Below are 13880 nucleotides of genomic sequence, written 5' to 3'. Positions count from 1 at the left end.
ACTCAACCTAGCAGAATTACTTCTTATCAAATCCTTTTGCATCAGACATTCAGATACTAAAAAACCTCTCATTTTACTTATGCAGGCAATAATTCTGACCCTTCAACTAATTATACTTATTGGGCTGTGCCATTCATTACCAGCCACCTCAGTACTTTCCTACCATTGCTTTGACAGAGTCCAACTAACAGTATCTTTCTTAGAAACCAGCTGAATTAAGAATAATTTATGTTTGTTTGGAGGTTTTGTTTTGTTGTTGGTTTTGCTGTTTGGTTTCTGGTTTTGTTTGTTTTTTTATTTGTTTTGGGGTTCTTTTGGTTGGTGTTTTCTTGGTTGTTTTTTGTTTGTTTCTTTGGATGTGGGGGTTTCTTTGGTTGGTTTTGCTGGTTGGGTTTTTTTTTTTGGGGGGGGGGTTGTTGGTTTTTTTTTGCTTTTGGGGGGGGTTTGGTTTTTTGGGTTGTTTTTTTTTGGGGGGGGTGGGGGGAAGGGGTGGTTTGTCTGTCTCTCTGGGTTTTTTTTGGTTGGTTTGGTTGGTTTTGTTTCTTTCTAAATACCGGACTGTGGTAGAGACAGCAAAGTCACTCTAGGATGTCTGTGGCATTCCCTTGAGGCCAGGAAACAGAACAAAACTCCTTCAAGTGTCCTACGTCTATCTCCAGAGACAACCAAAAGCAATATAGAGTAGTCAAAGTAGTATTGAGAAAACAAGGTCAGGAATCCTTTTCTCCTTGCTTCCACCTCTTCCAAGTTAGATCTACACTTGCCTAAGAAATTTCACCTTTAGACTGAAGACCTCAAAACTCCAGCCTTCACCTTCTACTTTCTCTATAAATTAGCAGGAAAAAACACCACTGAGTTTTAAGCAAGCAAGTTTTCAAGTTTCAGCCATTTCCCTCTGATGCACCTTAGAGCTTCCATTTGCAGCATACATCCAAAAATCCCCTGCTACTATTTTAGCGTTGTTCAGACTTAGACAACAATCATTACTGGTTTATTTCAAAACCAATGAATAGAGATTTCTGCACTAATTTAAGGCTAGGGATGGAGCTAAGGAACTTGCCTGCCTAACAGGAATTAAGCAAAAGGTTGCAAGCATCTTTAACATTATGTCTCTGGACTAGATACAACAGGCCTCTCACATGATACATTTTTTTAAAAAGTGTTGTATGCCCATCGTCTCCTTGAAAATTCTCTCACCCTAATATTGATGCGTACCAGATTACCAAATATTTTTCATTTATCTAAATGGTAATTTTCTTTCTGTTGTGTTAAGCAATCCATTCTTCTACAAAGAGAGCCAGTAACAAAAGCAGGCTCCTGCCAGAGGATGGTAACATAGTGCATGAGGTCAATCTGAATCACTAAGGCACAGGCCAACTGTTAAAGGCAGATAAATCTGTCATCTTGCAAAACATCTGCTGGCAAAACACCTCATATCCCTTCAGGTATGAAGGCTTTTCAACAGTCTAGGACAGATTAAACCTTCCCATTCTCTCCTAGAGGAAGATGGGGGTGGTACCAAGCAGAGTCCAAAAAAACCTTTAGAATTTCAAAAGCTGCAGAAAAGCTACATAAACAGTCATACAATACACTGGGACAGCAGCCTTCTCCATTTCTGCTGTGACATCTCTCACTGCCAGAGGAGAAGGCTGAAAACAAAGGGCATACAGAGTCACTAGCATGAAAAGAAAGTGCTCAAACGTGTGTTGGTGGCAGGAATGCACAGAAGTGGATTTAGAGGTACCGGGGAATCAGAGGGAATGGAAGACCAGCTCACATGTAGCGTCACAGCCACACAGGTCTCAATCACAGGAGAATTTTTCATGTGCACATTACACTGAAGCATTACATAAGACACAGCAACACTGCCATGTAGCTCTTCTCTTTCATGTAAAACATAACATGACATTTAGCATTCAGACCTCAGAAGAGACACTAAGGAACACTTAAAAACACACTACATAGTTGAAATATTAACAGGACTTAATATACAGACTGAAAGAGCAGGATATTGTGTTTAAATCCCCTGCACTGCAGGCTGACTTAAATAGTTCAGATTTCACTGGGATTTAGGTAAGAAACCTGAAAAAATTGACCAGCAACGCTTTCATTGCTAAACAGGTGTGTACGATTTTGACATTTGTCGTTTGCCGTACAAATAGACCACAAATGAATGAGTAACGTCGACGTTCCTAAAAATATTCTTAGAAACCCCACCTACAGGCATTTCTACTGTAGCCCTGCACTGGTTTCTCTGTAACTCGGCGAGGAAGGGTGTCGCGGGGAAGGCGTCCGGGCAGGGCCGCTGTGTTCTGTTCCGTGTCCCGGCGCTGGGGGCGGGTCCCCGCCGTGGAGCCCCAGCCCCGGGCCGGCCGTGCCGCGGGGACACGGGCGGCGCTGCCGTTGGAGGGGCCCGCCCGCCGCTCTTATCGCCCGAGGGGCTGCAGGGCGTGTGTGGCGCAGATACACCGCGGGGCCAGCGAGCCCCTTCCCCCCTGTCCCACCGCCGGGCCCAGCACCGGTGCAGAAGCTGCCCCGGGACCCCCGGGCTCGGGTCCCCCCGCTGGCGCCGCCCGGCGGGAGGAGCCGCGGCTGAGCCGGTTCGTTCCCCGCCGCCCGAGCGGGGCCAGGGGGAGGCGGCGCGGCCTCAGGCTGGCGGAGCCCCAGCGGGGACGGGCGGACCCTTCCCGCCCTCGAGGAACGCGCCACTCACCCGCCGAGCCTCCGGCGACGACTTGTTGAGACGCCTCCTGCAGAAAGCCCCGGGGCTGCCGAGCCATCCTTGCCCGCGTCCGGCGGCGACCAGAGGCTGCTGGAGCGGCGGCTGGAGAGGCGGCTGGAGCGGCGGCCGGGCTGGGGCCGGGCCGGGGCCGAGTCCGCGCTGGGCGGGTGGGGAAGGGCCGGCGGGGCCGCGGTTATCTGTCTGTGGGCGGGAGGGGCGGCGGCCAACGCCGGGGGCCTTTGGCAGCGGCCCGGGCAGAGGGCGGCCCCGGGCCATCGCTCCCGGCCGGGAAAGGGGCAGCCGCTCTCTCTCAGGGCAGAGCCGGGATGGGACGGCCGGCGCTGCCATCCCCCGCGCTGGGCGGGAGCGGGGCCGCGGCGCTGTCCCCGGGCCGGCGGGACCGCAGCTCCGGCTCGGGCCGTGCGCTCCCGCCCGGGGCCGGTGCCGTACAGTGCCCGTCCTGCTCCCCCACCGCTGCCGGGACACAGCCCAGCTCTGCTGCTCCACTTCTGGGAACTGTCGGTGCTGCCGCTGGGCTCACAGGCTGTCTTTATGAAGCCTACTGTCCTTTTAAAACATTTAGTCTAAAGGTTGGTTCCATCTCTTCGATGTTCAAAGGACGCGGGTATTTTGTCACTTGGAGTGTAACTATTACATGTGACACACGGACCTGTTGGCCCGTCTTACTAAACCCGGTGACAGGCCGCGGGCTGGAAGGGCTGGGACACAGCGCCGTGGCCGACAGCTGCCCGCACTGCTCTCGGCAAGGCCAACCTCTGCTTTTCCAGAAAACCCGAGTACAGTGTGGGGGATAGCACAGGCTCATCCCAGAGGCAGCACCATCGAAAGGCAGGACAGTTCATAGGGGTGTTCTGTTACATCAGTTTGCTGAGTGCCTGCCAGTGTTTGGTGATAGTTCAGTCACAAATGTTGCTGATACAAGAGGTTCCAACCTTGAAAGGAAATGTAGCCTTTTGTAATGTAGAAACAAAGATTAGAGAAAAACAGTGGGTCCATTGCTACTGAAAAGGATGGGAATGTCGGAGATATACAGAGAAGTGTTAATAAAGTATTAAAAGACCAAGACCCTAATTGCAAAAAGGAATAATAGTCAGGTATAGCATTCAGTTATATCACTTGAATGCATCAGCAAATAAACAATAACATGAATTTTTGATCTATGTAGCAGCTGATTGTGGATTGCTGTGGGAATACAGAATAACTCCCTTAAATTAACAGACCTTGAATGTGCTGACCTTTGAGTAATTAAAATCTCAACTTCAATGTTGCATTAACATTTGCCTTAGTTCCCGTTACCCCTTCACTTAGAGGGGTAACACGTTGTGACGTGGTGTGGACCCTCCCAGAGGACAGCAGGCAGCAGCAGGGTCAAACATGGAAGGCTCTTTATTATCTCAGTCCAATTCTACTTATATACATTTTGTACAGAGGGCCAGGATTGGCCCAAGGAGGTCACAACCTCCTGACTCCATTGGTCACTATGACCATCAGTCAAATTCTCCTCTCAGAGAGCAACTCTGCAAAACATACCGATAAATTCTAAGAATACACATTGTTTACATGAAGCAGCATGAGAACTGTGCTGCGAAGACTCAAACACTTGAAAGCAAGAAAATGCAGGGGCGAAAAGTTCCCTTGGCTTGGCTCCTTGAGACTGCCGCTTAATAAATACTCCTGGATGATCAAGTCTCCAGTGCTCCCTATCATCAAAAAGCAGATGCTGAAGCATCACTACTTGTTTTGTTCCACAGATGTAGGTCTCCCTATGCAACGTTCACTTGGGCACAAATAGCAAATCTAGAATTGAGGTGGAGTCTGTTACAGTATTTTGACAGCAAAGAGAATTCGGAGTTGATCAGAGGGGCATAAACTGGTCAGGTCGATTTGTTTTCTGCAGAACTGGTCAGATCGATTTGTTTTCTGCGGAAGGTGTCTCTGCATCAAAGAGAAGTTTTACGTGAAGAAACTGAACAATAACGGTCAGAGTGCAGGTAGGTTACATAGATGTTCACACAATAGCATAACACCTGCTCCTGAAAAAACCAACCAAACAAAAAAAGCCCCAAACAACCTCTGCTGTTGTTAGGAAACTATTAAGGTTGTTTCACAGCATTTAAACTCCGAATCTACGCCCCCTAACTCAATTGCCCAACCGAAAGTCTCTTTCACATATGCCACATCACCGCCATTCTCCATCCACCACTCCCTCCTCCTCCTCCCCCACGAAAGGCAACCTTCCCACTGTGCAGCTTCCTAAACCACTTCTAGGCTTAATCCTATTTCCATATGGCCTCTTCCCAAAACAGCACATGAGCGCCACTCCATTCTTTTCCTCGACATCCCCGGCAGGGTCTGTCTCTCCATTTGTGGTTACTGCGTCCCTTAGCAGGGAATTCCGTTCCTCCTGGGCAGCAGCCCATGGCCAACACCCGGACAACGAAACCACCGCTGGCTGTGCGGGGCAAGGCCGGGCAGGAGAGCCCCCCCAGTGCAGCGGCACCCCCCGCCCGGCCCTGCCGCGCTTCCTCTCCCGCCCGCAGGGCGGCGCCACCGCGCGCCCGGCCCCGCCGCCTGGCCCCGCCCCCGCGCCCGGCCCCGCCGCTGCGCGCTCCCGAGGCCGGCGGGCGCGCGCGCCCCTCCCCTCCCCCGCCCGCCCGCGGCTTTGTTGCGGAGGCGGCGGCGGGGCCGGAGCGCGCAGGTAACGGGGCGGCGGGGCCGGGTCGGAACTCGCCCCATCCTCCGCGGCGGGGCTCGGCGGCGCGTCCCGCCGAGGCGGCGTTGGGTCGGGCCGCTGTGCCCCCGGCGCCTCCCCGCGGGGAAGCGGCCCTGCCCGGCCTCCGCCGCCCCCGGGCCGAGTCGCCGCCGGGCCCTGGCGCCGCTGCCCGGCTGCGTGCGCCCTGCAGCCCCTCGGCTGCCTTAGTGTGACCGCCCCGCGGCCGCCGGGACACCCGGCGTGCTCGACCTTCCGCCGCTCCGCAGCTGGAGATGGGGGAAGCAAGTTTCCTGTGAGGGGATGCGCGGTTTGGCGTCCCACAGGCTGTCGGCGCAGCGGGGAGGGGAGGGACCAGGGGCTGAGAACGGGCCGGGACAGTCCGAGATGGAGCCGGCCCCGAACAAATGCAGGAGTCGGTGCTGGGTCTGATAGTGTCAGATGAGAACAAACTATGGAAGATACTCAGCATTGTAGTAATACATTAAAAAAAAAAAAAAAAAAAAAAAAAAAAAAAAAACCAAACCCCAAAACACCAAAAAAATCCTATCACCAAAAAAACCTTGCCAAAATAAAGTTTGTGCTTTTTTAAAATAATTATGACTTAAAGCTTCTTAGGAAATGCCAATGAGCTGTATACCTCAGCCCCTGCTGTAATTCCGCCTAATCAGACTGCTTGATAATGATGAGGTGAGGGTCTATTTCTCTTGAGGAAAAAGGCTGTGTTTTCTCCGTGTGAACAGTTTGGGAGAAAAACATTTAGTAAATATACCCAAATGACTATTTTACTCGAGACAAGACACCCTCCGATGTTTGTCCATGGGAAAACTACAGCTGGGTCCAGGTACAGCTTCAGGAGCTTGAGGTGATTTGAGCTGGGTTGCTGTAGGAGTTTGTTCAGCCCCACTTTGGGACTTCAGAGTGCCCTGCTGTCGCAGTTTACACCACGCACCCGTCAGGTTGAAGTAAGGAAAAGAAGAGCAATTTATTATGATTTGGCGTTTTAATAGGATTTGGACTGTGAACAAGGATTGGGAGATGAGAGGAACACCCCCTCTGACCCCAGTGGTCAAACCAGCAGTCCATCACAGAGAGGGATGAGAAAACAATCTACTTGTTTATGTTACATGCGTGGGAATCTCCAGTAGAAATATGTGAACAGTATCAGAAGGCTAAAGAATCAGGGTGACACCCTGCAGCACTATAATGGCTTTTGAATATTCCAGCAAGTTCTAACTACAGTTAGAACAGTCTTAAATTGCAGTGTTTAGCTGTGGAAGAAAAATCGGTTAACCACAGCAATGTGCTTTCTGGCTCAGAACATCTCAGAGCTGCAAATCTTGGAGGTTCTAGCATCTGTGAGGTTTAGGGAAGTACAATGATTTGCTTGCCTTGTTCTTGTACCTGTCCTTGAGCATCCATCCATACTTGATGAGTTCTGCTCTGGGAATGTACAACTCTGGTTTAACTTGAAACCACTTGTTTATTTAAATATGTTATGGCACTAATTTATAAATCTCGTGAAGTTTAAAAAGAGTTAAAACTGTCATGCCAGTTAAACATGCTGCTTATGCGGTAGTTCTGTTTTGTTTTATTTTGCTGTTTAGTACCCAGAATGTTCATTCATGACAAGGTTCTTCAGCTGTGTGAGACAGACCTATGCACATACACCAATGAGGTCCCATCAATTTGATGGCTATGAGCTCTTCTTCTATGTCACTAGTAAAGGGATTAGCACCGATTTCAGGATCTTGAAAGTGATAAACTTGTCTGCCTGTCCAGCTAAGAAGTTACTGCAGTTCTGGTTGCAGTACGAAAGGTGAAGAGAGAGGGACTGGGAGCTGAAATTACATATAGGATTTAGGAAGGTAGGGACAGTTTCTGCTACTAGTTTCTGTAGGTATTACAGGCTTTCTTACAGTTTGTAATGGGGTTTACCTTATTTCTCTTTTAGTTATTAGTTTGCCTGTTTTGGAAAAGGAAATGTTATTTTTCTTCACATTCTGTTAATCTATCTCCCTGTTTGTTAGTAGTCATTCTAGATGCTGCTAAATTAGAAAGGAGAAGTGGGAAGAGTGGGAAGAGTGTAAGGAGTTCTCTCCCCATGGAGGAGGGAGCAGCAGAGACAATGATGTACTGACTGACCCTGTTTCTGTAGACCCCCTCTGCTCTGTGATGGGGAGGAGGTAGAGAAAACTGAGAGTAAAGTTAAGCCCAAGAAGAAGCGGGAGAAAAGTGTTTTAAAGTTTAGTATTTTCCTGAGTCAAGTCTGTTTTGCCCATGATGGGACTGATGAGTGAACCTTTTGTTGTATTTTTCTTTCCCTGTACATCTGAGGAGGGAGTGATAGAGCAGCTTTGGTGGGCACCTGGATTCCAGTCAGTCAGCCCACCACAAAATGAGATATTTCTGGGATTAATCTTTGGTTTTCATAGTATTAATGAATCAATTCATGATTTATGAAATGTTCACATGTAGGTTACAGTTCTCTGAAATAAATTTAATTTCTTTAACCTCTTTGTATGATGTGCGAAACAGGCACTAAGAACAAGTAACAGACATGATCATGTACATTGAATGCCAGTGGACTCCCATCATAATGCAGTATGTTTTGCTTAAGGGTTTACTTTATTTTTTTGAACAGCTAAACATGAAAACAACTTATTGTATTTACTATGCACCGTTACACTTGGCTGAGTCTTGCCAAAGGCATTGTAATATTTATTTTCTGCTTTTCAGAGGAATTAAAACTCAGTCGTTCATTTAATTATTCTGATGCATTTTTTATTTTAAAACTTGGAGTTCTGGTACCTGTGGGCTATGATCAACTTCATTTTGGCCACCAGAGTATGTGTACAGCTTATTTTCTTCCTTTTTTTGTTTGTTAGTTTTTTGGTTTTTTTACCTGTGCTTTTCTCTAGCAGGCATGTAGAAGGAGTTTACTGTGTCAGGTAGCTGATGGGAGGCTGTTTGTATGTGCATTGTGATCTGGCTGTGCTACTTGAGCACCAGATGACTTGCAGGAATGCTCCTTTGGGTTCTACAGTAGGGAAGGGGTCGAAGTGCTGACCAGAGTCCATGAGTGACTTACAGGCTCATTGCCATTATAGTTGCTGAAATATATTCTGGAAATTTACATTGAAAAAAGGCATATAATCCTGTTGTTGACTTCATGTGTAGTTAAAATTATCATCAATATGTTTGTTTTGTTTTTAGCAGAGACTAAAATACATGAGACCAGTTCACAGTATATGTTATGTAACAGAAAAAAAGTCAAGACAGTCACTGTGGTATCATTTTGTTCAGTGTCTCTTGCTAGAGTAGCAAACCCAGGAACAGATCCAACTTCCCTTTAAGTGAATGGCAAAACTCCCATCGGTCAAAAAAGCACGGGATTACACTGTGGGTTTGGAAGAAATAATTGGTAATGAGTTCAGCTCCTGGAGGGCATTAATTTTTGCACCATGAAATCCGTAATAAATTGAGTTAAGGAGATCCACATAACACGCTGATAGACAAATGTTATCCTTTCTGTCCTTTTATGTAAATCTGTTGAAGACAGAATTTGATCTTTAAGTTATATGTTCATTTAAATAGTAATATTCTGACTAGCTATGCACTAATTTAAATGTTAAGTGTGAAATAAATTAGAAAAATCTAATCTGGTGCAGTAATGTAGTATTAGGACAGAGAAGGATTAAAATGTTTGGTTGTTGATTAGGTCTTTGGGAGAGGGTGTTAGGTCTCTAGGGAGAGGGTGGCAGTTACCATCAGGATTTGTGGAATGAGAGTAGGGTTGTATCTGTATCAAAACTATTTTGAAAATGCTGTATGATGTTCCAGTGTGAGAGAATTTAAAATGGGATCAAAACCTGCTGTACTTGAAGTAAACAGACTGCATTTTTAATTTATGGTAGTAGTTTATTTAAGCCAATTTACAAGTTCACTTCTACTTCAGCTTATAAATAAAAATGTCCAGTTGTAAAGGGAGTATTTAGTGCTGAAGAATTACTTCATGGGTGGGCATGTACATGAGTTGCCCTTGATGGAACTAGAACTCGAAAAAGTTCTTAGTTGCCAATTTAACAAAAGAATGATCCTAAGCTTAGATTGGCTTGGCAAAAAGGGCAGAGGGCTTTTCAAGGCATGGCAGTTGAGATGTATGGAAATGAAAAGTATTAAAATATTTCTTTTTGTAGAATGTTTACACAATTTAAAATACTTTTTTTGTTGTTGTTTTAGTTTTGAGTACATAAAGTTAAATATGTTTAAAACTTTGTATTACTCTTTTTTTAAGATGTTCTTCACTTGTTTTCTTTGGGATTAATCAACTCTGCTTTAGCTTTCTTTCATTGCACTATTTCCAAATGTATATGTCCCCTCTCTTTGTTAATTCTGATATTTCAACAGGTGAGAAAGTGGAACATTCTTCTTGCTTGTCTGTTGTATCTGATAGGAAAGAAAATACTTTGTGTTATGTTTGCTATGTTTCTGTTGTTCTTTTCCCATGTATTACAGATTTAATTTCATTTTAGGAATTGACTGCCAAAAGGATAAACCTATTACCAAGAAAACTAGTATCTCAGCCTACAGCTGAGTGCAGTTAAGAGATCTGAGAACACTGACTGAGCATAATTAGAAAAGCTAAGACATTCCAGTGGTGTCTTCAAAGCTATTGAAAGAAGTGATGCAAAAATTAGTGTTTTCTTTTTTAAGCATTTATTTCTCTCAGTAATGGTATGATACATAGTTATATAGTTATTTTTGAAAGTTAGTGCTGTTTGAGAGAGATTATATGGCAAAATGTGAAGATACGTCTAATGCAGCATTGTGTTGGATATTTTAATTTATGCTTCTTGTAGCTGCCTAAATTATCCCATCCTATAATATCATTATAGGTGGTATAATTATTGATATAAGTGGTATTGATATAATATATATATAATATCATTATTGATATAAGTGGTATTGATATAATAAAATCATTAGTATCCACAAAATAGTTTAATAAAGTTTTTGGCATTACTCTTAGAAAGTCATAGCTTACTTTTCTTAAGTAGTCTTCTTAACTTAAAATTTCTGTGATGTGCAGTTGGACTTGCTTTAAGATGCTGCTTCTTAGTGTGTTCTTGTAAATCATATTTAAGTAAATAAAATTTCAGGTTCTATAGGAATTTTTGGCATTAAGTGATCAGGAGGTGGGAATGAGTTAAATTTGCTATGTAAATTTTTAGGTACAAGCATGAGAAACAAAGCTGTATTTTTCAGCATGTATTTCTATAGTGTGCTTCTTGTGTGTGCACAGACACAGGCAGTTTTTCCATTTGCTATTATGGCAGAGTATTAGGATGTGGTTTTCCTTGTCTGGGATTTGACATAAGCACTATGTGATCAGTTTGCTGCTTGGAACCTTCCTTGTAATGAGGAAATTGGCACTGTGAAACACCCACCACATTTCTAAGATCTATTGAAATTTTTGTAATTCTTCTAGTAGAGCTACAGAAAAGTGTTCTTATTTTTAGTTTCATTTTTACAAATATTACTAGATGAGTGATGCAGGAGCTATGATAGACATTCAGTTGCTTAGTGTAATCAAAGCAGGCCAATCAAATACTTAGATACCAATTTAAAACTGTTTTCACAGGCACTAGTTCACTTTTTTCCACTGGTTTTTTTTTTTTTTTTTCTCTCCTAGTTGATACCAGGAGATTGCTGACTGTAAACAGATTGAAATGAAATAATTAGTCTTGAAGTAGTTAAATATCTCCATTCCCATGATCTATATCTGAAGAAAAACAAACAGTATTTAATGCGTCTGTGTTCTTGGATCTCTTTGTAATGGTATTTATTTTTATTAAACCACAGGAATCTTGAAGTTTAACTTTTCCCTTTGCACCTGACTGTATGATGAAAAAGGATGTAGTTCCACACCTATATCCTTCTCAAGGGTAGCCTGCATTGATGTCATTGTTCCTTAAAGAGACATCAGCAAACCCATAGTTCTGCTCAGTTTTATTTTAAAGTTCATTTTGATTAAAATTTAAATTTAGCAAGTGGAAAAGCCACTTTCAAGCTTTAAAATTTGCCTTTCCTTCAAGTTAAAATTTAAAAAAAAAAGAAGAAGAGACAGTGTTCTGTTCTCATTTTGTGGTGCTGTGTAAAGTTCATTGTAGGAGATTTTCTTTTCCATTAGTCTCTTCAATTGTCATTTATGTGGAACAAGCTACGTTGGGAGAACTGAGTCACAGGAGGAGCTGTGTGAATTCCCTGATGCCCCTTTTTACCAGTTCTCCTTGCCTTATAGAATAATACATAGAGCCTCAATTTTACTGCTTTATGCTCCATTCCTGCCTTCTTGCTCTGACCATCTGTTGGTTGTTTTCAGGTGTTCCTGACTAAATTAGTCACATCTTTTCCTGTGTTTAGGTGCTGTGTGAGGAATGTGGGTATTTCAAGGATTCCCTTATCCTGTTCTGAGCCCCACTCAGCTGCTTTCAACATGGTGTTGAATGTGAGGCAGGATGTTTAAAGAAAAGAGGTGGAATGGTGGAACTCACTGTCCATTTCCTGCACTGTCTCTTTTCTTGCACCAGGTCCTAAGTTAGGTGCTGATCTTGCTAGACGTGCCTTGGAGAACAGAATTGGGCTGACTACTCAGCCAGCTGTTGGCCCTTGGCAAACTCAGGCACCTGCTGAGGTGCTGCACAGAAGGCACTGCTTGTCCTTTCTGCTCTTCTGCAGCCAGAGCTCAATAACCTCTGCTGAAGGGCACAAAGGGCCCTGGGCAAGGGGGGGAAGATACTGCTCTTTTTCACTCCTCGATGTGAATTGAAGGCACAGTGGGGTTATTACGGCAAGGTTTAAATGGCTCAATTTGAGAAATGCTGCATGTGACAGCAGTAGTTAAATTAGTTAAACTTTAAAGTTAAATGAACTTTAAAGTTAAATATGGACTGCTGTCCGTATTCAAAAGTACTTCTGCACAGTGAGAACTGCAGTTGCCTTCTGAAACTTTGTTTTTTACGTGTTTGAGGAGTTTCCTTTTTTTAATGACAAAGATAAAGTCTGACACCTTAAATTGTGATGTAGTTTTCAGTAGTTTTTGAGAGTTACCTGTACTTGCTTATTCGCTTGTGTTAAGAAGGAATAATAAAGTTTCCCATCTGGAGTGTGTAGTCATATGCTGTATCTTGTAGGAAAATGGTGCTTCTTTATAAACTTTTGAGACATATTTTCCAAATATTAAAGGATAACAAAAGATTTCATACATGTACAATGCTTTCAGCCTAGGATGGGAGTGAATGTAGTTGTCAGTTGTTTTCTTCTGAAACAGTATTTTCTGAATAGTCTCACAGTATGTCTTCTGAATATCTCATTAGCAAACAGAGATATGAAATAGCTTTTGAGATTTTGATTTATTTTCTCTCCAGCAGCTCTTCCCATAGGTGTGTAGGATTGCACACCGGCAGATGGAGCCCTGTGCCAGCAGCCGGCTCTGAGCAGGCTCAGGAGCGAACTTGCAGCCTCTCTAACCTGAGCGCCAGGTGGGAGCGGCTTTTTGAGCACATACCTGTGATATGTTTTGTTCATGTAAATGAATATGGGTTTGAAATTAAATGTCTACCATTAGCCGTGCAAGTCAAGGCAGTGACTGTGCTGAGATGCTTAGGGACAGCTTTGTGGTGTTTATGACCAGCAGGTGATCGGGTGAAATACTCCGATCTGTTCCAGGGTGCTGCAAGGACCAGAGCCCGTATGGCTTGCCACGTTTTTTCTGTTCACTTCTGAGCCAACTGCATGTCCTGAGGCAAATCTTGGTTGAAACCATTGAAAACAGGGTCTGTGGGAAGCTTTTAAGAAACTTAGAAAGCAGATAAAAACACAAGTTTTGAGATTTAGTTTTATATTTTTGTTTTTCATCTATGCTAGCTGCTGATTTTTTTTCGCCCAGAGTTTTTGAGTATAGAAAATAGTTGAATAGAGCAGTTCAGAAAATCAAAATCAGCAGTAGCTGATCTTCCCTATTGCCTGTTTTGCACACTGTGTGTCCACACCCGCAGCCCAGAGCTGTGTTACGTGGCTCAGCTAAATGATACAGTGGACTGGGTTTGTTGACATTTGTGTTGGCCGCTTGTAGAACTGTGAAAAATGTCCAAGTTTTTTGCAACTTTCTTTAGAAATCAGTTTACCTGATGCAGTTTTGTATATAGTCAAGTTACTGTGGTGTGGGAACAGTTCTTAAGCAGTAAGGTGCTAATTTTATTTGAAAATTTGAAATGTAGTTCTTAATTTTGAAGGGAGAAAGGAGGAAAATGTTTGAGAGAAAATAGGTAGTAAGGTTTAGTTCTTGTTTGGGGAGTTTTTAGTACATTTGTTCCAATAACTCTATGTTTGAAATATATGAGAGATTAGTAATATTCTGTGATT

General features: G+C 44.0%; 2 protein-coding genes across 7 annotated transcripts in view; one reads left to right on the top strand and one right to left on the bottom strand.

Annotated features, from left to right (window-relative positions):
• The window catches only part of SLC25A21 (solute carrier family 25 member 21), a 233069-nt gene extending 230233 nt beyond the window's left edge, over positions 1 to 2836 (bottom strand). Inside the window, exon 1 of the mRNA XM_083863535.1 lies at positions 2714 to 2836. Within this exon, the coding sequence (XP_083719661.1) occupies positions 2714 to 2780 (67 nt within the window). The 5' untranslated portion in view covers positions 2781 to 2836. The remainder of the gene's footprint in view (positions 1 to 2713) is intronic.
• Positions 2837 to 5384: 2548 nt separating this feature from the next.
• Positions 5385 to 13880, top strand: part of MIPOL1 (mirror-image polydactyly 1) — a 184181-nt gene continuing 175685 nt past the window's right edge. For 2 of the 6 annotated variants that reach the window (XM_083863216.1, XM_083863213.1), the window contains exons 1-2: positions 5410 to 5441; positions 12884 to 12997. The gene's annotated coding sequence lies outside the window, so the exon portion shown is untranslated. Of the gene's footprint in view, positions 5442 to 5684; positions 6298 to 12883; positions 12998 to 13880 lie in introns of those variants that run through there. The other 4 variants (XM_083863214.1, XM_083863212.1, XM_083863218.1 and 1 more) reach the window with 4 other exon arrangements.

This window comes from Zosterops lateralis (genome assembly GCF_965231275.1).
Source record: "Zosterops lateralis genome assembly, chromosome: 6".
NCBI classification, from domain to species: Eukaryota; Metazoa; Chordata; class Aves; order Passeriformes; family Zosteropidae; genus Zosterops; species Zosterops lateralis.
This window is presented reverse-complemented; position numbering and strand designations above follow the sequence as displayed.